General features: G+C 36.4%; 1 protein-coding gene across 3 annotated transcripts in view; it reads left to right on the forward strand.

The window, feature by feature from the left end:
- Glcci1 (glucocorticoid induced 1) overlaps positions 1–18,656 on the forward strand; it is a 156,290-nt gene extending 137,634 nt beyond the window's left edge. For all 3 annotated transcript variants that reach the window (XM_059257367.1, XM_059257365.1, XM_059257366.1), the window contains 3 exons: positions 1,783–1,993; positions 14,396–14,516; positions 15,779–18,656. In XM_059257367.1, coding sequence (XP_059113350.1) covers positions 1,783–1,993; positions 14,396–14,516; positions 15,779–16,124 — 678 coding nt within the window. In that variant the 3' untranslated portion in view covers positions 16,125–18,656. The remainder of the gene's footprint in view (positions 1–1,782; positions 1,994–14,395; positions 14,517–15,778) is intronic.
- The last annotated feature ends 1,328 nt before the right edge of the window (positions 18,657–19,984 follow it).

The following is a 19,984-nucleotide window of genomic DNA, read 5'->3' on the forward strand; positions in this document are numbered from 1 at the left end:
ACACTTGAGTTGTAGAACATAGAAATCAATTTTGAACTGGCCAGGAGTTTTTCTACTTGTTGGCTAGCTTACACAGTGCTGGAAAGTGCTCTGCAGGCTGCTGTGGAGGAAAGACAGACATTGTGGCCTTACCTAGTCGTGGACCCTGAGTGCTTCAGTAAGGACAGGTCAGATGTACCTACTACTAGCACAAGAGTGGAAAGACTGTTTATAGAAGTAAAAACCTGCTCTCTTGATTAGAAATTGTACATTTGCAATTAATTTTGTGTCAGAGTTTATTAAAAATAACCCAAAAATGCCTGTATCTAAAATTGAAAATTGGCACATTAACTATTATTGATATCAATATTATAAGCCTTCCTGTTTCCCATATTTGTTTTCTGTAAATATGTAGTTTGTAAAAATTTGTATTGCTTTTGTAATTCTGCTTTCAAAAAAGGTTTAATCAATATATACTAGCTAGTTGTAGATTAAAACAGAAATGAAGAATTTTATTAATCAAGTACGACATAAATAAAACATAACTCACGTTCTTAGTCATTTTGTTCTAAAGTAGTACATCATTTTATTGTTTCCCAACATTGCCAATTTTTTTGAACTAACATTTTCTTTTTCAGAGTTTGGCCTGGTGAATTCTTTCTTTTACTACTTTCCTTAATTGGAAACTTCTTTTAGTAATGAAGGAACTAGATATTTAGTTGAATATTCTCTTTATAGTAGTCAGTATCAAGTTGTAAAGTTGGTGTCTTTTCCAGCAGTATCGCATAAAGTTTCCATTTCAATCAACATTCTAAAAACTACTGATTCTTTAATCTTACCTAATTTTTCTTCCTCTATTTCTTCTCTAACAGTGTTTCTGAATCTTTAAAATGACAACGCTCAGAGCAAGTGGAGTAGGCAACCAGTGAAAATGAATTCTGATTCATTATATTGGTTCATTTTACTAGCATTGTAATCCTTCCTATACAATAGTAATAGTTTCAATTATTTATGAAAAAATTGAGCATACAGTTTTACTTGTTGACAGACAAGAACAATGGGGGTGAGAGCTAAGTTGACTAAAAAGGGTCTACTCAGCAGGCTTTGATGCTCTGATCCTACTTAGCACTGTCACCATCAACTCTAAACTATAGGTTCTTTATTTATGGAAGCAAAATAATTGGACTGATGAGCTTTAATGAGTCCCCTAGTTCAAAGCATGTGATTGTGATTATAGTTTCCTGTTTACTACTTTTGCCACATTCAAGCAATACATAGATTGAAGCAAGATTGTGAATAGTCATCCTTAGTTGTATGCTAAGTTAACAGAATTGTTGAGATTTATTATTCTCCATTGAATACTAGTGCAATTTTATTAGAAATTTAGGTGATTTCAAAGGAAATAGAAGTTCTTAAGTTCTAATTTTAAATAATTCATAAATTAAAAATTTATACTCACCAATATGTTTCATTTTATCTTACTAGTAAGTAAAAATGATTTCTTAGAATGTTCAGTTTATCCCTAATGTGTATGTGCCATTCATGGTGCTAAGTATTTGGAGATTCGTTATTAAACTTATGCTGCTCTTAAAGAGTATCATGGGAACTCCCTAGGAGAATATACAGGAACCCTGTAACATGCCCAGAAATTACTGGAAGATACAAAATGGTGTATTTATTCACTGAAGAATAACTTACGGCAGTGACACGGGCAGAATATGACATCTGAAGATAGGCCCCATGCTTTCTGATGAGTAGATGTACTTGTTGTCACCTACATGTTCACTGGTACTCCTTTTGCAGCCTTTGGATATACCAGATGGTCGAAGAGCTCCACTCCCAGCTCACTACCGGAGCAGTAGTACTCGCAGCATAGATACCCAGACTCCTTCTGTCCAAGAGCGCAGCAGTAGCTGCAGCAGCCACTCCCCCTGTGTGTCCCCATTTTGTCCTCCGGAATCCCAGGATGGAAGCCCTTGTTCAACAGAAGATTTGCTCTATGATCGTGATAAAGGTGAGAATTAAGTCATCCATTTATATGGAAGGCTTGCTATTGTTCATTATAGTCTGTGTCTTAGACCATTACACCACTTTTCCCCTTTGTTGAATGGTGAGATTGTAAAAGATGAGTTATTACAGGTTTGTTTGTTCATTGGTTTCACTTTCCTCCTTTGTAACTCTTAAACATCTTCCATAAATGTGTCACATAAGCACAGTGCCTGATTCTAAGGGCTAACAAAAGCTATAAAGTGGAGTGTATACAACTACATGCCAGTAGTTTCCTTCACTTTGTTCAGAGCCGATGATAGTTATGGTACAGTTTATATTCCTTATGTCTAAAGCTAGGTTTTATAATCAGTGATTTTGGAGGAATGTTGTTTTCTAATGCTGCCTTGGGAGAGTGAGTGTATATGGTATGAAGGTGCACACATGCATGATGCATCCGTGAAGACTGTAAAGAAAGACATGAGATGCCGCCTTCTGTTGTTCTCTACTTTTCTTTGCCTTAAGACAAGGTCTCCTACTGAACTAAAGGCATGCCTTTTGGATGAGAATGACTGGCCAATGAGCTCTCAGGATCTTCCTGCCTCTTTCCACCAATCCTAGGGCTTATAGGAACATGCAGTCCTGCCCAGCTAAAATGTGGGTGGTGGAGATATGAGCTTGGGTTCCCAGGCTTGAATAGCAGGTTCTCCTATCCATTGAGTCATCTACCCAGGCTCTCTATCTTTCTTTGTGAAACAGGATTTCTCATGGAACCTGGAGTTCACCATTTTGGTTAAATTAGATGGCCAGGGAGCCCCTAGGATCTGCCTGTGGTTGCTTTTCAGCACCAGATTGCAGAGATGCACACACCATGTTCAGCATTTACATAGGTCCTCATGCTTATGCAACAAGAACTTGACCCGCTGAGTCATCTTCCCAGCCACTCCACCTTACTTACTTTTTAAAATATTGGATTACTCACAAAACCTGGAGCTCACAAAATCAGTTAGGCTGATTGCTCATCGAGCTCCAAGGAGTTACCTGTCTTTGCCTCTCCAGTACCAAAGTTACAGATATACACTGCCATGCCAGCTTTTTTAAAGTACATGATGGGGATCTGCTCTCAGGTCCAGGTCCTCATGCTTGTGTGGCAAGCACTTTCCTGTCTGAGCCATCTCCCTGGCTCCATGACTGTATCTTCAAGCAAGTAGAGAAGTTTCAGGGAATATCTACAGAACATCACCTTAAGGTTTATAGATGAATTTTTTGTTAACTGTTGGAAAATGGATATTTCTCACTTTCTATCAGGTCCAGGTAGTTGTTCTGTTCTCCTTCTGGCTTTGGGTTAACCACTTGTACACCACAATTTACATGATTCTTCACATTCGGGTCCCTAAGACCTAGCTGCAGAAGACAGTATAGATTGTCCAACTTCCGTGGTCCTTGGCTGCTTTCAGAGAAACTAAACTTATTTTTTAGATAGAAGTCAGTAATAAAAGATTTTAAAACATCTTTGTTTTGTGGTCCTTTTACGAATATTAGCACTGCTCTCTGATTTACTTTGTACTGTTATATGTAAAATGTGTGGGTCCTAAGTGTGCAGCCTGGTGAATTTTTATATGTGTAGGCATTCGCGAAGGGAGGCTCAAGGACAGATACAGAACAAGTTGGTTGTCTCTTAAGGTTCCCTCAGTCTTCCCAGGTAGCACCCTTCCTCTGTACTGGCAGTGACTACTATTCTGTCTTCCTCCACCACAATTAACTCTGACCTGTTGAAGGAATGTCACAGAAATACACCAGTGTTGGTGTAGTCAGCACGGGCTTGTGTCTGCTTTACTCTAGAGTTCTGTTTCTTAGAGAAGTTAAAGGGAAGCTGTTTGGAACTTTCATCATCTTATTTGGTATCTTTTAAAGAGCTTTCCATGTCCATCCCTTTCCTTTTTGCAGCCTTTGTGGCCACAGTGCACTAAGAGCATGCTGAAGTGCTCTGTAGACATCTCTCCTTTTCTTAGAGTGTTAAACTGAAAAACCTTTATTTCACTAAGAAACTGCTAGAGAGCTGGGCATGTGGGCACACGCCTTTAATCCCAACACTTGTAAGGTAAAGACAGGTGGAGCTCCATGAATTTGAGGCTAGTCCAGTTGATGTAGCAAGTTCTGGGCCAGTCAGGGTTACAGGTGAAACACTGTCTCAAAAAAACCAAAAAAACGAACAGAAAACCAAAAGGAAGTAATTGTGCTAGAACAGTTAAGGAAGATAGGGGTGAAAAACGTGAAGTTGAATGGATGGGAAGGATCTAGGAGGAGTTGGGGGAGGGAAAGTAATACAATTAAAATATATTGTCTAAAAAACTTTTTACTGTAAAATCTGTTTCAAATTATGGAGTTATAGCTATTACTCATGCCTATAATCCTAGTACTAAGGAGGCCGGGGTGGAGGATTTCTGTATGTGAGGCTGGCAAGACTGCATAGTGAATTCTAGGCCATGCCAGCTTTGGTTATAGTGTGAGAGTCTGAGAGAAGGATAGGGTTCAGGAAGGATCTGAGAAACATTTAGGGTTTTTTCTGCTTTCTATGAGACAATCTCATTAATTTCTTAAAATATCTACTATATTTAGCTTAGAGATATTGTTTTGTGATTACAATAAAGTAGACAATATGTTTCCTTAGAAAACTGTATGACCTACATGTAAAATTTCTAGTTCTTAAGCAAATCAAACACTTACGATTATGTAGAGAACATTAAAAAATGGTGGTTTTAATTTATATATGCATACACATACACACACACACACACACACACACACACATTTTAGGACTGGGTATAAAGGCCTATGCTTTTTAACTGAGTTTTTTTTCTTATGGTTTACTTGAGAAATACTTACTGAGCATTTATTGCTTATCAGGTTCTGTCCTAGAAAGTAAAGAAATAGAGATAAATAAAATGTACTTTTTCTTTAAGGAAATTGCAATCTTAGAGAGTAGTAGCTATGAATGTAAAAAGATAATTTGCTTTTATAAATATTTAGAATTTTAATTGGGTTGGGGATTTACCTCAGTGGTAGAGCACTTGCCTAGCAAGCACAAAGCCCTGGGTTCAATCCTCAGCTCAAAAAAAAAAAAAAAAAGAATACTAAAAGGAAAAAAGAAAGTGGTTTATCAGTAGTGGAGCTTGTACATTAAATCATTCCCCCTGTATAATATAGTCTTTGACCTGTGGCTTCTCTGTCAAAATATAGATTTGGGAGTAGTTTTTTAAATATTAATTTTCTCTGATTTTTTTTCTACACTATGTATGGGTGTTTTTATTTCCAGTAAAGACAAAAGTAAAATCTATATAGTTTTTGCTGGTTTTCATCAGCTATGAAAACGGGGGTGGGGGTGGGGGGTGTAATTTTCTAATCACCTAGGATCTGTTTGGTGTACTCTAGTTGCTCTACATGCTCTAGTTGTTGTAAGAAATTTCTTTGGTAAAATAGCTTAGACTATTCTTAGCAGACTAAGTAGAATGATGTAGGAAGGGAAAGAATCAGCTGCAGTGAATATATATTCTATTGAAAGGTGTGCTGGTGAGATGGTTATTTTTAGTATTCATTTGTTAATGTATTTATCCTTTTTCTGACTTTCCTAATGTTCTCTCTCCCTAGTTATATCTCTCCCCATGATTCATGTATAATTTTCAACTGAAGAACTTTAGTTAGCATATTTTTTCTTTGACTTTATCACTTGCAAGGCCAGAACAGAAACACTGTTAAGAAAGGGACAGTTGTTTGAAAACTTATTGCAGGTGGAGATTCTCATTCTGAGTTTGTTTGTTTGGGTTGAGTCCTGTTATTTTGTTAGGATTTTTCCAGCAACCTGAAGACTGAAAGCAGCCTGGTGACATGTGTAGAGTTTCCAGGCTAGCTAATCTAATAGAGAAATAATCCCTAAGCCTCATTGGAGAGCTCAAATTCAGAATCCAAACTCTCATCTTGACATCTCTTATATTAACATTATCAAAAATACACCCAAAGAATTGGCCCAGGTCCTTCTACAGCATCATGTCCAAGTTGCAAGGAAAAATATATAGTACAGATGGCAGCATCAAAATATTAGCTCTTTTAGCAGCTCTGCCAATGTTCCTTGATGGTAGCCAAACTAGTGCTGGGCAAACCATAAAACCTAGACTTCAGTCTGCTGCTTGTCATGGATCTTTGGCACAAGTTGCTTAGGCAGTTGTTAGAAAGTTCTGCGATTTTGCAAGATATTGTAGAAACATTGATTATTATAATTATGAAGTAAATGGAACATTTTGTTGAGGCCAACTACTAAGAGTTATATTCCAAGAGTCCATAAGTTGATTACTTGTGGTTGAAGCTATATTTTCTTGAAGGAAATACGCTATGTGGATGGAGTTTCTAAGCTAGGGCATATGAACCCATTTAACTCACACTGTAGTTTGACTCAAATATTAATATTACTAAACTGTGGGTTTTAAGTGTAAGCAATCCGTCATCCCCAGAAAGCAAATGAAAAGTTGTAGCTTGTCTTTTTAGGATCTAGAGCTGATACTAGGCAGGCTGTTAAAATAGCCTGTTTGGACATTTTCATATTCCTATTTCTTATTTAACCATATTTGTATTTCTCTCTAGCATTCTGTTTCACTTTTTATCTCTCAAACCTCTGCCTTAGCTCTCTTCCTTCTTACATAGCCAAATCAGCTCAAATTTGTGACTTTTTTGTGGTTTATAGTATGAAAACAAATGTTGAATGTGTGTTTTTAACCACCTTACCACCTTACCTTGAAAGTCACTGATTTTGAACAAAAATCTGTTTTATCAAAAGAATTTTTTATGGTTTTGGAGGAACTTCTTTATTTTTAAATTAAGAAACATTTTATTCATTTTAAATACCAGCCACAGATCTCCCCCTCTACCCTCCTCGCACCTCCTCCCCAGTCTTCCCCCCAAACCCTCCCATTCCCTTCTCCGAAAAGGTAAGGCCTCCCATGGGGAGTCAGCAGAGCCTGGTACATTCAGTTGAGGCAGGGCTAAGCCCTTGGAGAAACTTCTTAATGGTAAAATTACAGTTTAAAAATACTTCCTACAAAGGACTGTATATCACATGTTAAAACTGCCCTGTTGTGTTAAAAGAACTTCTTAATGGTAAACATATAGATTGAAAATACTATTCCAGTAAAGAACGTTATATGACAAGTGAAAACTGCCCTGTTGTAGAATTATGCCACTAAGGTCGTTGCAGCGTTTGTCTTTTTCCAGACCACATGAAACATTGCAGTGTCTGGAAGCATGTAAGAGCCTAAAAAGTGCCATATTCTTATCTTTATACAATTTTTACAGTCATACCAATAGCAGATAATGTCACAGCTATATATAAATGTTATCTTATTCATAATTCAAAACTACTTAGTATAACTCAGTTGTATCTGTTATAGTTCAGTCTAGAATATAAGCAAATGAAAGTTTTGAACATCCCTACATATGTATTTTACTTAATGTGCTGTTACCTGTTGACTGACTTGGAAGGTTAGCATGGATGGGCAATCTAGTTTTGTTCATTGCATTGTCCTTAGCAAATTCAGTCATATCTGGCAGGTATGGTGCTAAGAAGGGTTTTCTAAAGTATTCTTATAAGAACTTCCATTATGATATGTCCATATTAAAAAGATAGTCTCTTTATTAGTGTATGGAAAATACTGGTGTCATTTTCTTTGAGGTATCAATTATGTGCTGTGCTTTTTTTAATGTTCATGAAGAGTGCGCTGCTCTTAAAGGGAGAAAAAGAAAAAAGTAGCCAAACTTAGTTAGAGGTGCTTTTGGTGAAGGGGTTGGGAAGCCATAAAGTTCACATTTCTTAATGATATTAGAAGAAAGGAAGTAGCTTTTCTAAGGCATGTCCCTTCTTATACTAAATACTCCTGTTGATAATTGGCACATTTTGATCATGACTGAAGAGAAAATTATAGGTTATCAATTGGGATAGAGAAAAAAATGAATCTGTTGGGTTTTTCCACATCATCTTTTGTTGTCCTCTGAGACAGATTGGCTCCTACAGGCTGCTGTTTACGCCATCTCCTAACAGAAGGCAGACTCAACAATGTTTGCCTGAGCTGTAATCCTTTAATTAGAAACAGAGTGTTAGGAAGGAACTTGATCATTTAGTCACCTCATATGTCTAATGAAAACACAAGAACTTGAGTAGATCAAAATTTAGTGAAGCGGAAGGCTTAAGTAATGAACTCTGACTCGGGGATAACTAACTGAAGCCTTGCCTTGCCTTGCCATGTATTAATAGGGGCCGTGGACAAATTGCTCAACCTCTAGGTATCTCAGTTTCCTCATAAAATTGTTATGATTAAATGTGGTCAGGTGATCTTACTTTTGTTATTTACTATCTGCCATATCCCTATGGGTACATGGGATTGTTGTTACAGGTTACCTAATTTGAGGCTTATTCCTAACTTCTTTATAGGCTGAATACCAATAATGATCTTCTAGAGAGACTTCACACTGTGTCTTACAGCCTTTGCAGAAAGAATAGGCTTTATGTAACATTCATCTTTGAAAGGGCCAGGTGTGGAGAGGACAGTAAGAAATAGTGTGCAAGTTGAATAATGGAGAGGAGAAAGTAAGAATGAAGAGATAGAAAAACCTAGATTTTACAAGGAGTTTTAGGGACATTGCTGAGAGGATTAAAAGGCCAGGAAGTATCTTGTGGTCACAGAGAGGACATGACCAGCTTAATTTTGAAGAAGCATAACTCAGAGGGAGGCACAACAGTGGAGAGACTCCAGAAGGACAAGAGAGTATGCCGGTTTAATTGTCTTACCCCTATGCTTTTTAAACTTGTACCACATACCCTTTTTAGCTGTTTTGAATCTGTATCCTTAATATGTTATTATTCATTCCACAAATTGCATAAGTTAACGAAGTTTACTTGTTTTAATGACAGGAAGTAACTGAAAAAAACTTTGTAATGCATTCTTCTTGTGTGTTAGCAGATAGTTTGGTGACTGATTATATATGTTAGACAAGGGAAGATAGGAGATGAGTAAGATAACCAAGTTCAAGTGTGGAAAATGGTGGCCAACATTAGCAGTGATGAGTGATGGAGAGGAAAGGGCTTTAAGGTGAAGGTGGAAGTTCCATGTGGGTTTCTGACTGATCCTGTTTGTGTCATTTTCATTTAGTGAGGATTGGAGTTGATTGTCTAAGGATTCATCAAGACATTGATAGCATTTTGCCTTGTCTTCTGTTTCACACAAAGTAAATGTTGAAATGAACATTTAAAATTGTAGTGACATTTTTAGTATGAGTTTAAGCATCCTTCACACACACACAACACATACAGGCTAGTTTAAAATATGAACATTTGAGGGTTTTGCAAACTGATATTCCTGCAATTTTCTTTTATCATTTTAAAACCTGAGGATGTAAAACCAAGGTTATATTGCAAAGATTTCCCAAGATTCTTAAATTAATTTTCAAGATATAAAATATTTTGTTTAATCTGATTTATGTTTAGTTTCACTATTATGATTTTTATTAATAAAAATATAATTTTTACTTCATTGATTTGAAGACTATATTCAATCATAGGACTTGTGTTCAACTTCATTTCAGAGTAGCATGTCGGGAGCTGAATCTTGTTTGTTAGGATTATGTTGTAGCAAAAGCAGTGTACTTATTGTGAGTACACAAAACCAGAGCTGTCTATAGTTTAATTTATAAATAAATGAATACCCTTTCAGTTATTACCCAAAGAATAAGTGATCAGTATTTAAAGTAGTATACCTGCATATGACAAACGTGTAATTAATGAGACAAACATTAACAGTGGTTGTTAGATCTCTTATTCAGAAAATAATCAGACCTGAAGTAAAGTTCAGAAATATAAGTAGCAAAAGGTAGTGAGGTCACATTTTTCTCCTTGTGAAATACATATATATATATATATATATATATATATATATATATATATATAATTATCCCAATTAAAGTTTATGTCCTATTGAAATTTGATGGTTTTCCCAGAGGGGCTGTTTGTAAGCTCTCCTCCCCAGTCTAGCTTTTGAGTGAGGAGAAGGTACAGGCTCTTTGATACAATTGATAATATTACTTATTTCTTAAGGTTAATTGCCAAAAATCGTACATAATTGTATGGTTTCCCAAATTTCCTTTGACCATCAGCCATGCTCTAGTTCCTGAGCAAAAGAAGTAGTTTTAACACCCAATTAATAATTCTATATAGATCCATTTATTTCAGTTAGTCATATTTCTAACCTAACTCACTAAGCTAACTTTTATGCTTTTTATTATATTCTTAATATATCACTGAATGTAGTATTCAACACTATATTCATTTTCCCAATGAACTACCTACTTGGGAAAGAATAAGAATTATATTCTTATTTTTGATTGGTTACTGCTAAATACATCCTCAAAGTAATTTCTTTCTCAAAGTGGTCTGAAGAATCTTAATGGTTTAGGTATTTAATTTCAAGATGGTAGATGAGAGCCGGGCAGCAATGGCACGCGCCTTTAATCCTAGCACTTGGGAGGCAGACCAGGTGGATCTCTGTGAATTCGAGGCCAGTCTGGTCTACAGAACGAGATCCAAGACAGGCACCAAAACTACACAGAGAAACCCTGTCTTGGAAAACCAAAAAAAAAAAAAAAAAAAAAAGATGGTAGATTAGATTAGATCTCCCAATCCAGTCTTTGCTGTCACTAGCCGGCAAAGTTGACGCTAGAACTTTGCATTCCCAGACAGTCTGGTATTCTTAAGATTATTGTTAAGTCTATAAAGGGCTTGCCATGCAAACATGAGTACCTGAGTTTGATCCCAGAATCAATAAAAACAAACAAACAAACAAACAAACAATACAAAAAAATCCTAGCACAGTTGTGTATATGCTTGTAATCGCAGCACTGGGTGGGTAGAGACAGGTAGGTAGGTCCTTGAGCATCACTAGTAAACTAGCCTACTCTGGCTCCACACACAACCTCAGGTTTTCCTCTAGCTTCCTTGGGCACATGCACTCACGCGCACTTGGAACCACACACTTGCACATGTAGACACACACAAATCCAAACCAAAGATAACCTTGCTTTCTTGGAAGAAATAGGATGTTATTTTTATGTAACTAAATAGCATTAGTGTGGGTAAATCTTTTTAAACAATATTTACTTTATCCTCTTCTGCTTGAGAGAGAGTGGAAGAGTGGAATAGTCAGTTTTGAATGGTTTACTTATTTAAAATTTGCAGGTTAGGGATTTATTATTGTCAGTATTCTTGAGAGCTTTTTGTGTTTTAGGCACTTTTTAGTGCTTTTACATTATATTTTAAAACAGCTGTGTCTAAATAGTTATTCCTGTTTTATGGATCAAAAGCCAGAGATAACAAATACCATGAGTCATATAAGTAAGCACAGGTAGAAGTCAGGTATTCTGATTGCAAACTAGAGTTCTTAACTCTTGTAACACTCATTTCTTAAATTTGCCTTTATTTCAGATGTACTTGGAAGCTTTTTCAAAAGAGAGAATAAAAAAGCCAGGCTCCTTTGAGAGATGAGATGTGAACTTTGGAATTTAAAAAGCTTTACTGACTCTATTGTGAACCAGGGTTAAGAGTCACTACTTGGGCCGGGCGGTGGTGGCGCACGCCTTTAATCCCAGCACTCGGGAGGCAGAGCCAGGCGGATCTCTGTGAGTTCGAGGCCAGCCTGGTCTCCAAAGTGAGTTCCAGGAAAGGCGCAAAGCTACACAGAGAAACCCTGTCTCAAAAAAAAAAAAAAAGTCACTACTTGGGCTAGGAATATTCTCAGTGGTAGAACACGTTCAAGTTGTAGCACCTTGCAAAACAAAACACTATAATTTATTATTGTTTGCTTAAAAATTAAATTTATTTGATTATCTAATAGGGATAAAATATATGTAAAGACTTAGGGCTGCAATAGAACCATAACAAAGAATTTACATACCTGTTTATTTATATGATTCAACAGGCATATATGCAAATTACTTTTATACGGGGATTGTGGGTCTTAGAACATAGTATATAAGATATGAAAAGTCATTTCTGAAGGATAGTAATAATACATTAGCTATAAATACACATGGTTTAATGAATACTTTTTCTACATGGAATTCCAAATTTTAATAATTTAAAATTTTTCCAAGCTTTAATTTATTTGAAGATATTTGGGAAGTTACTTGTGTTTGATTTTAGTATAGTGCGTGTATAAATATGATCTATCATAATAAAATAAACAATCAAATTGTATGATGTGATAGAAAGAGTCCAGATTTACTAAATATTTGTTTGTATTTCTTTTACACTGTCTTTTCAGATCACCAAATATTAGATGTAATTACTCATTTACAGCCAAATGATTTGTATTTAAAAGCAACACGATTTAAAGCATTGAACATATTTGTGTTTATTTTTAACATTAATTCCCCACACCCCTAAAAAAAGAAAGAATAAGAATGTTTAAGTGGATAAGTTAAAACAAAAACACACTACCTCTGAAATTAAAAGGAAAAAGAACTTTAAGACAAAAAAGTAATTTATTTCAAATTGCTGGCAGAAAAAAAAATATCTGTTTTCAGGTTATCTAGCTCGTGACTAGTTTCAACTTTGGGAGAGTCCTTTAAAATTATAACAAATGTGAAGAGAAATTGTGTAGTAGGCAATAGGGTGGATCCTTGATTACTGTGTAGTCACACCCCAACTAATGGCGTGAAAAACTTGTTAAAGGTATCAAAATCATGGCTGTAAGTTGATTGCACTTACTGATGGCCTATGCTATGCCCATAGTAAACCTCCATGAGGCAGCTCAAGCCATCGGTATTCACCCACTTGTATTCTTAACCTCATGTGTTACTTGTAAATAGTAATACATAAAATCTAATAAATAGAATAGTAAAGTGAGGTTGAAGTTGAGAGGTGAATTCCGAGACCTCATTTACACCAGCTTACTAGTTGACCAGTATTAATAGTTTAACTTTACTGTACTCATAGACAGCACTAAGACTCGCTCCTGAGTGCATTACATCAACCTAGGCAAGAGATCATCCCCCTCCACTTCTTCTGTGTCTAAGTAAGAAATAGGTAAATGTTGAGTCTAAGAAAATCATTAAATCTGAATAATTTATAAAAAAAAAAAAACACGAAGCTTCATTCTGTGATTTAATTCTTTCCAAGATGTTATTCTATGCATATTCTATAAGGATATGTTTAATAGTGATAAACTATGTGCTTTTGTAGTTTTTCTAGTAGTGTATGGTCTTGCTGTTTCAAAGTGATTTCCCAACCAGGGAGACAGCCACTTTCAAATGTAAGCATAGATCTGCATTACTAAGATTAACATTTGAAATGTTCACAAAATAAAATATATGCATAGTTCCAAGCATATATTGTCTACCTCGTTGGTGATAAGTGTTCATGTTACTCTGTTTCTGAATGCTGGACTGTTTTCTGTATCCTGAACTAAAGCAAGTCATGTAATTTGTTGCTAATACCATTTTTCAGAATATGTGGAAATGATAACATCCCAGTTGATCCTGTACTTAGCATTTTAGCAGTGAGCATTGGTTTGCATTAAGTCAGAATTTAGGTAAATGGAACTATTATATTACTCAGGTCTGTTACTGAATTTACAAGTTGGCATCTTACAAAGATAATGGCACATCTTGGTGGACTTGGATTTCCAAACACTTTTGCCAGATAGGAAAAGGAGAAGTTGCACATAGGTTTTATAGCTTTTCATGAATAGACCATTTTGTTTGGGGTTAAAAAATACGAGGAAAACATTTTTGGTAGAGATATTTTTGGGTTTTTCATGTCATTAGTGACTAAAATGCAAGCGGTGCTGAAACAGAGCTTTTATAGACTTTAAAGGCAAAATTATGGGTAAATCATCTTTTTAAAAATGATTATGGGTAGATGGAAGACAGGTTGCAAACTTGTTTTGCCCTGCATGCTTATTATTCCTGGTGTTTTACAAGTATCATTCCTGTTATGAACTTTTGTAATAAAAATTATTCACATACAAAAATATTCAGTTAAATTGGTTGGACAATGAGAAATCATATAGAGAATCACCTCCATTATCATAAATCTTCTGTATGATTAATGCATATTACTGCACTCATTTACAGCATTTTTCTTCAGATTATAGTTATGATTTTCTCAATGAAGTTTTCAGGGCTAAAATGTCATCCTTTTATATTCTGTGGTTTGGCAGCTTACTATTGCATTTAAGTTTTTATTTTAAAAGATGTTCTACACAAGACTGTTAGAAATAACCTTGCAGTGACAAAGGGCTTGCTTTGTAGTGAACGAGATAGGGCTGTTCGGAGATCAAGTTTAATGTAAAAGCGCTTTCAACTCCTACTTAATACAACTGCTTTAAATTTACAGACAGTGGGAGTAGCTCACCGTTACCCAAGTATGCTTCATCTCCCAAACCAAACAACAGCTACATGTTCAAACGGGAGCCCCCAGAGGGATGTGAGCGAGTGAAGGTCTTTGAGGAAATGGCGTAAGTAATGTCTTTTCTGTCAGCTGGGATCTGAAATTTTTTACTGAGATGTTGATTACAGATGAATCAACTACTCTGTCCAGCTGGTACCATTTCAAAAACAAAATAAGAACAGGGAATTGATTAGACAGAAGATCCTACATGAGGATTGGAGGATTGCTAGAAATGTGTAAGCCAGTACAGAACAACTTAGAAATTCACCCTTACTGCTGAAAGTCTTCCCTCCCTCTCCTCCACTGCTCCTTTCCCTCCCCTGTCTTCTTTCTTCCTTCCAACTCTTGCTCCTTCTCTTTCCTGTTTTCTTCTCTTCTCTTTCTTCCTTTCTTGTCCCATTCTCGCTTACTTTTTCTCTCTCCTTTCATTTTCTTTTCTAAAAAGAAATTTTTAATCTTTAAAATTTTAAGAAAATTTCTTTAAAAACTGTTAGTTTAGCTGGCTGACAGAAATACATTTAGGAGCAAGGTTGGTATCCACGGTCAGGTAGCACACAAATGGTCTCTGACTCTTCAAATCAAAGGGAAAGCGGTCTCCTCTATAGATACGTCTAGCATGTTTACTCATGAATTCATGTTTTCTGTCCCTTTTCATTTTAAATTTTCAGTATGGACAAGTTAGAAATTAAATTAGAAAAAAAGAGGTTCATGCTGTAAATCTTGGGCTTCTAGAGTCACTCAGAAGATGACCGTGTGGCTCTTGGTGTAACTCATTCTTTGTCCTAGTGGGTTCCAAATGCAGACTGCTCTTGCAGCCTCTAGAAGGGAACAGAGACTGCGCAGGAGTCAGTTGCTGCCTTAGTTTGGAGAATGGGGTTGAGGGTATGGACTCTTCTTCTTTTGGTTGAGAGGCCGCAGAAAACTTCTTTCTCCATATGTACCGATAGAAGTACTTCTGAAGATCCAGAAAAATAAATGATAAATAACATCCCTCTTTATACTTTAACAGTAAAGTCCATCCTAAATGTGTATAATATTCAAGAATAGTGTAGAATTTCTTTCATAATCCTCAATGATTGGAAGCAAATTAAAGATCTCTAAAAAATTTGCTTGGCCCTTTTGAAAATTGGTTTTTCTTTAACTGTCATTTCAATACCCTGTCCATGGCTAGTCTCCCAGCTGACCTGTGCTATGGAAGATGTTTCCCCTCTGTGTGCACATAACCCATCCCTGTCATTCACATTCTAGCTGTTTCAGAGAACTCCAATTTAATCACAAAGTAATTAACTTTATAGTGCTACCCAAACTAATTTTGTTTTATGGTTTTAGGTCTCGTCAGCCTATCTCGGCCCCTCTCTTTTCATGTCCTGACAAAAACAAGGTTAATTTCATCCCAACCGGATCAGCTTTCTGTCCTGTGAAACTTCTAGGCCCTCTCCTACCTGCCTCTGACCTGATGCTCAAGAACTCTCCTAACTCTGGCCAGAGCTCAGCTCTGGCCACACTGACAGTAGAGCAGCTCTCTTCCCGGGTTTCCTTCACATCTCTTTCCGAGGACACCAGCACAGCAGACTCCCTGGAGCCCTCTGCCCAGCAGCCATCTCAGCAGCAGCAGCTGCTCCAGGATCTGCAGGCGGAAGAACACATCTCCACTCAGAACTATGTGATGATCTAAAGCAGAGGGGAGCTGGCCTCCCTCCACCCATGTTCCATGGATTGGGAATGAGATCTCAGACATCTATCTGCATGGAGTGACAAACTTTCTGAACACCACCAACAGCAAAATACTTAGCATCCTAAAATAGCTCTTAACACTGATCTTGGCAGGGACCGACTCCTCCTATTCAGCAGTTTTTGTGGAAAGCAGTAATGCTTGCAAAATGTGTGTGTCATTCAGCATTTAAGTGGAGACTATGCATTTCATAGTATGTCTGACAGATTAGTACTGTGTCCTGTGTTTTGTTCCAAAATTTTCAGTATGAATAAGCTCTATTTCAAAAAGTTGCCTGTCTAAGTAGAAAATGTCTTGCTGTGTTTTGTCCTATGGAAAATACTGTACTTCAGGATTATGTTTACAATTGATCCAGGTGTTTGTTTCTAACTTCTATAATACATACAATGCAAAAAAAAATGGCCACAACAGTTGCACAGTGCCCACCCTATGGCCTAGCTTCAGGTACTTCAGTTGAAGTCTAAACTCAGGTAACTTGGAATGTATGTCATATTGGGATATTAAATATTTCACAGCTACAAAGCTAAAGAGGGAACATCACTCTTTTGCCTTTCCTTATTTTATGCATTTCCCTTTCTTCATTCCATTCCACATTAGAAAAAGAAGTGCATTCAGCCCTAGGTGATGGTAATCCTGGACATGGGGAACATGAGGAGAACCAGCAAATCTGTGGTGTGTGACATCGTTTTTTTGTCATGTGGTTACCAATAGAACAACTGTTGCATTCACTGTTTCAACATGTGTAAATGTGGCTTTTTTTTTTAAGTTGGTGTTGCTCAGTTAATGACTGTTACAATGTTGCAAATAAAGCTTCAGTAGTGGACTGTACATAAACATTCCATATTGTGTGATGAAATTTAAATGAAAGAATGGCTGGGTTTGATTTCAAAGCAAGTGAAGTTTTGCAAGAATATATAATTACGGATTTGTGTTTATATTGGCCATCAGGGTCATAATTGCTACTATTTTTATCTAAAGACATATTTATGTTTAGCTTCACTTTAGGAAATTCTAATTTGCTGGTTAAAAGGTGAGACATTTGGTTACTGTTTTCCTCAAGCATTTGGTAAATGAGTTGCATTCATGTAGAGAGTGTGTATGTTCAGAACCAATGCAGCATAAGCAAGCAGATTTCTTGTTGACTTACAAGAGCAATAGCTTAAAGCTGTCTCATTTAAGCCTCAGATAACACTATCATGAATAATTTTATTAAGACTTAGAATGTGTAGAGTGGAGCATAACCCCAAGTGAATAGCCTTGAACTTGCAGACTGGACAGAAGTTCTCCACAAAGTGTAAAGAGAGCCCTAGAGATCCCTGAATGGTCAGTTAGAGAGCCTGACTTTCAGACATTGTTGGTCTGCAGCACAGAGCTTATGCAAAAGTAAAGGGAAGCTTCTGTATTTGTATTCCTTTGCTTTGAGTTCAGTTAGAGCCTAGAGTTTTCTCATCTCCACCTAAAATGTATGGGCACATTTTGTTGTTGTTGTTTGTTTTGTTTTTAGAATTCGGGGAACAGGTTGCCTACAGTTAAAGGAATGTTCCAGTTTCCTTAGATCATTCCTGAGTTTTTCTTTGTTTTGACTCTTCTAAGGAGTTTGAAGAAGGATGAGCTGATAGAGCGACACCATTTTAATTTTTATGAAATGCTGTGTGTGTGTGTGTGTGTGTGTGTGTGTGTGTGTGTGTGTTTTCTGTGTGTTGTTTTGTCACCCCAGTTCTCTCCTTTCCACCAAAGTTTGCAGTAATATTCTCTCCTGAAGGTGCATTCTGGCTCCTTTAGTCAGTGTTATATTATAGGAGACTGTCATGGAGAAAAGGACTCAGTTTACTTTTGCCATTTTCACAGGGGAACCTTTGAAAACAATCTTTTCAGCAGCAGACACCTTTAACCCTAATAATCTCAGGCCTTGATGAAAATACTATATTTTGTAGATTATGGTTAAAGGGAGAAAATTACTAGTTCAGTAAGATAAATATGAGCTCCATTTAACTTCTGATATCTGGTTTAGCATTACATGATGTGTTGATCGTATGCTCTGCATTTGTCTAAAGATGCAATAGTATCATTATCAATTTCAGAAAGATGGACTGAATATGCTTTTTTGGTGATGAAATCTATGTACGATATTTATAGTGATGTGCTTTTATTTTCTCATGAGAAACTAAATATTGTGTTGTACATTTGTTTTTAGCATATATTAAAGTTTTGAACCAAATGTGTTAAAGCTTATGCTTTGCCATGTAAATTTCCCAGAAGTTGTTGAGCTCAAATGTATCCTACATCCAGCTGTAGAAACTTGTCAGAAACTGTTTAAATTTTGTATATAGTTGTTTAATTTTAGCCACTGCGCTGAACAGTATTCAAGTTATATAATATGGCTTTACACAAAAAATGTGTGGCTTCTGTTTTGTATTTTTTTCAGTATAGAAGTTCCTGTGTCTTATTTAAATAAAGTTATTAGTAAAACTGGAATAGTTTACATATGTTTTTTAAATGACTGGTTGTTGGCACAATACCCAGTGGAGGTGAATTCTGCCCTGGGTAATGGCAGCATTGGTGCTCACTGAGTTCCTGACCTGTAGATCTAGAGCTGTGAGGCGTTGAACTGGATCAGATTTCTCCAGCTTGGTTTCTTCTTGACATTTAATTTGCACACTTTCCATCCAAGGTAAGAAGTTGGATGTCTTAGAGTCCAAAGCTTGGTGCTGCTTCCAGCTGTGAGCATTTCAAATAGAGAAAACATTGTTCTGTTTTATTCCTATGCCTGGTAGTTTATAGGGAGTGAGTTTAAATTCAATGAAATCACCGCAAAGGAAGTTGCATATTCCCTACAAAACCATAATAGTAGTTTCTTTTACTCTTACTAGGTTCAGAATAAAAAGGAGAAAAGCTTTGCAGAACAAAGAAGGATACATGTATATTAAGGACTATACAATTATACAAATAGCAAAGCACTTCGGGAGTGCTTTGTGAAGAACAATTTTCCCAGAGGATTGTTCATTTCTGAAACGTAAAAGAATTAGATAAAATATGACATTAAATTAAATATGATTGCTTTATTGGCATATTTGGTTAAGAAAATACGAAATATAAAGTTTCGAGGGTGAGATTTTATCTATTAGCAATCTACTAAGGTTATGTAATCCATACAGAAAATTAATTTAAGAGGTTTTTAATTTTAATTGCAGGTGAATGGAGGAAAGTGACATGTTCATCTTCATGATTAACTTAATTGTATAATAAACTTGATACAAGTGTTCATAACAAATAAACTTTAGGAGCAAGAGAGAGAAATTGAGCCTAGGGATGTTGGTATTCCAATTACATCTACCTAAAACAGCTGTATTTATGAGTACTGTGAAGTGGTTAGCCCTCCTGCCACCTCCCATCCCACCCTGAAAGGTACCGCCTAGTTTGAAGTTCATTTTCTCTGTGTATTCCCCACTGCTCTGTGGGTAGCTTCTACATCTACCTTTCCTATCTCTAATACTTTTGTATCCACCCATACCCATACACTTCACTCTTGGTTCATTGGATGCGTGAACCTGCTGTAGGCTCATTTGGAAAAAGAATTCCTGTTTATACCTCCATTCAAGATCTTAATGCTGCTGTCTGGCCTCCCAAACCTGTACCTGCTCTCAGACTTCTAGTTTATCTCAACCTCGGTGATTAAATATAATAAAAAATACCATCTTGCCCTTAAGTCAGCTGTTCGCCTTTATACTCCTATTTTTCCTGCTTCTCGAGACAAGAGGAATTTCCACTTCTGTGTAATCCTGATGTTTTGTCTATATAAATCT

This window comes from Peromyscus eremicus, chromosome 3 (assembly GCF_949786415.1).
Source record: "Peromyscus eremicus chromosome 3, PerEre_H2_v1, whole genome shotgun sequence".
NCBI lineage: Eukaryota > Metazoa > Chordata > Mammalia > Rodentia > Cricetidae > Peromyscus > Peromyscus eremicus.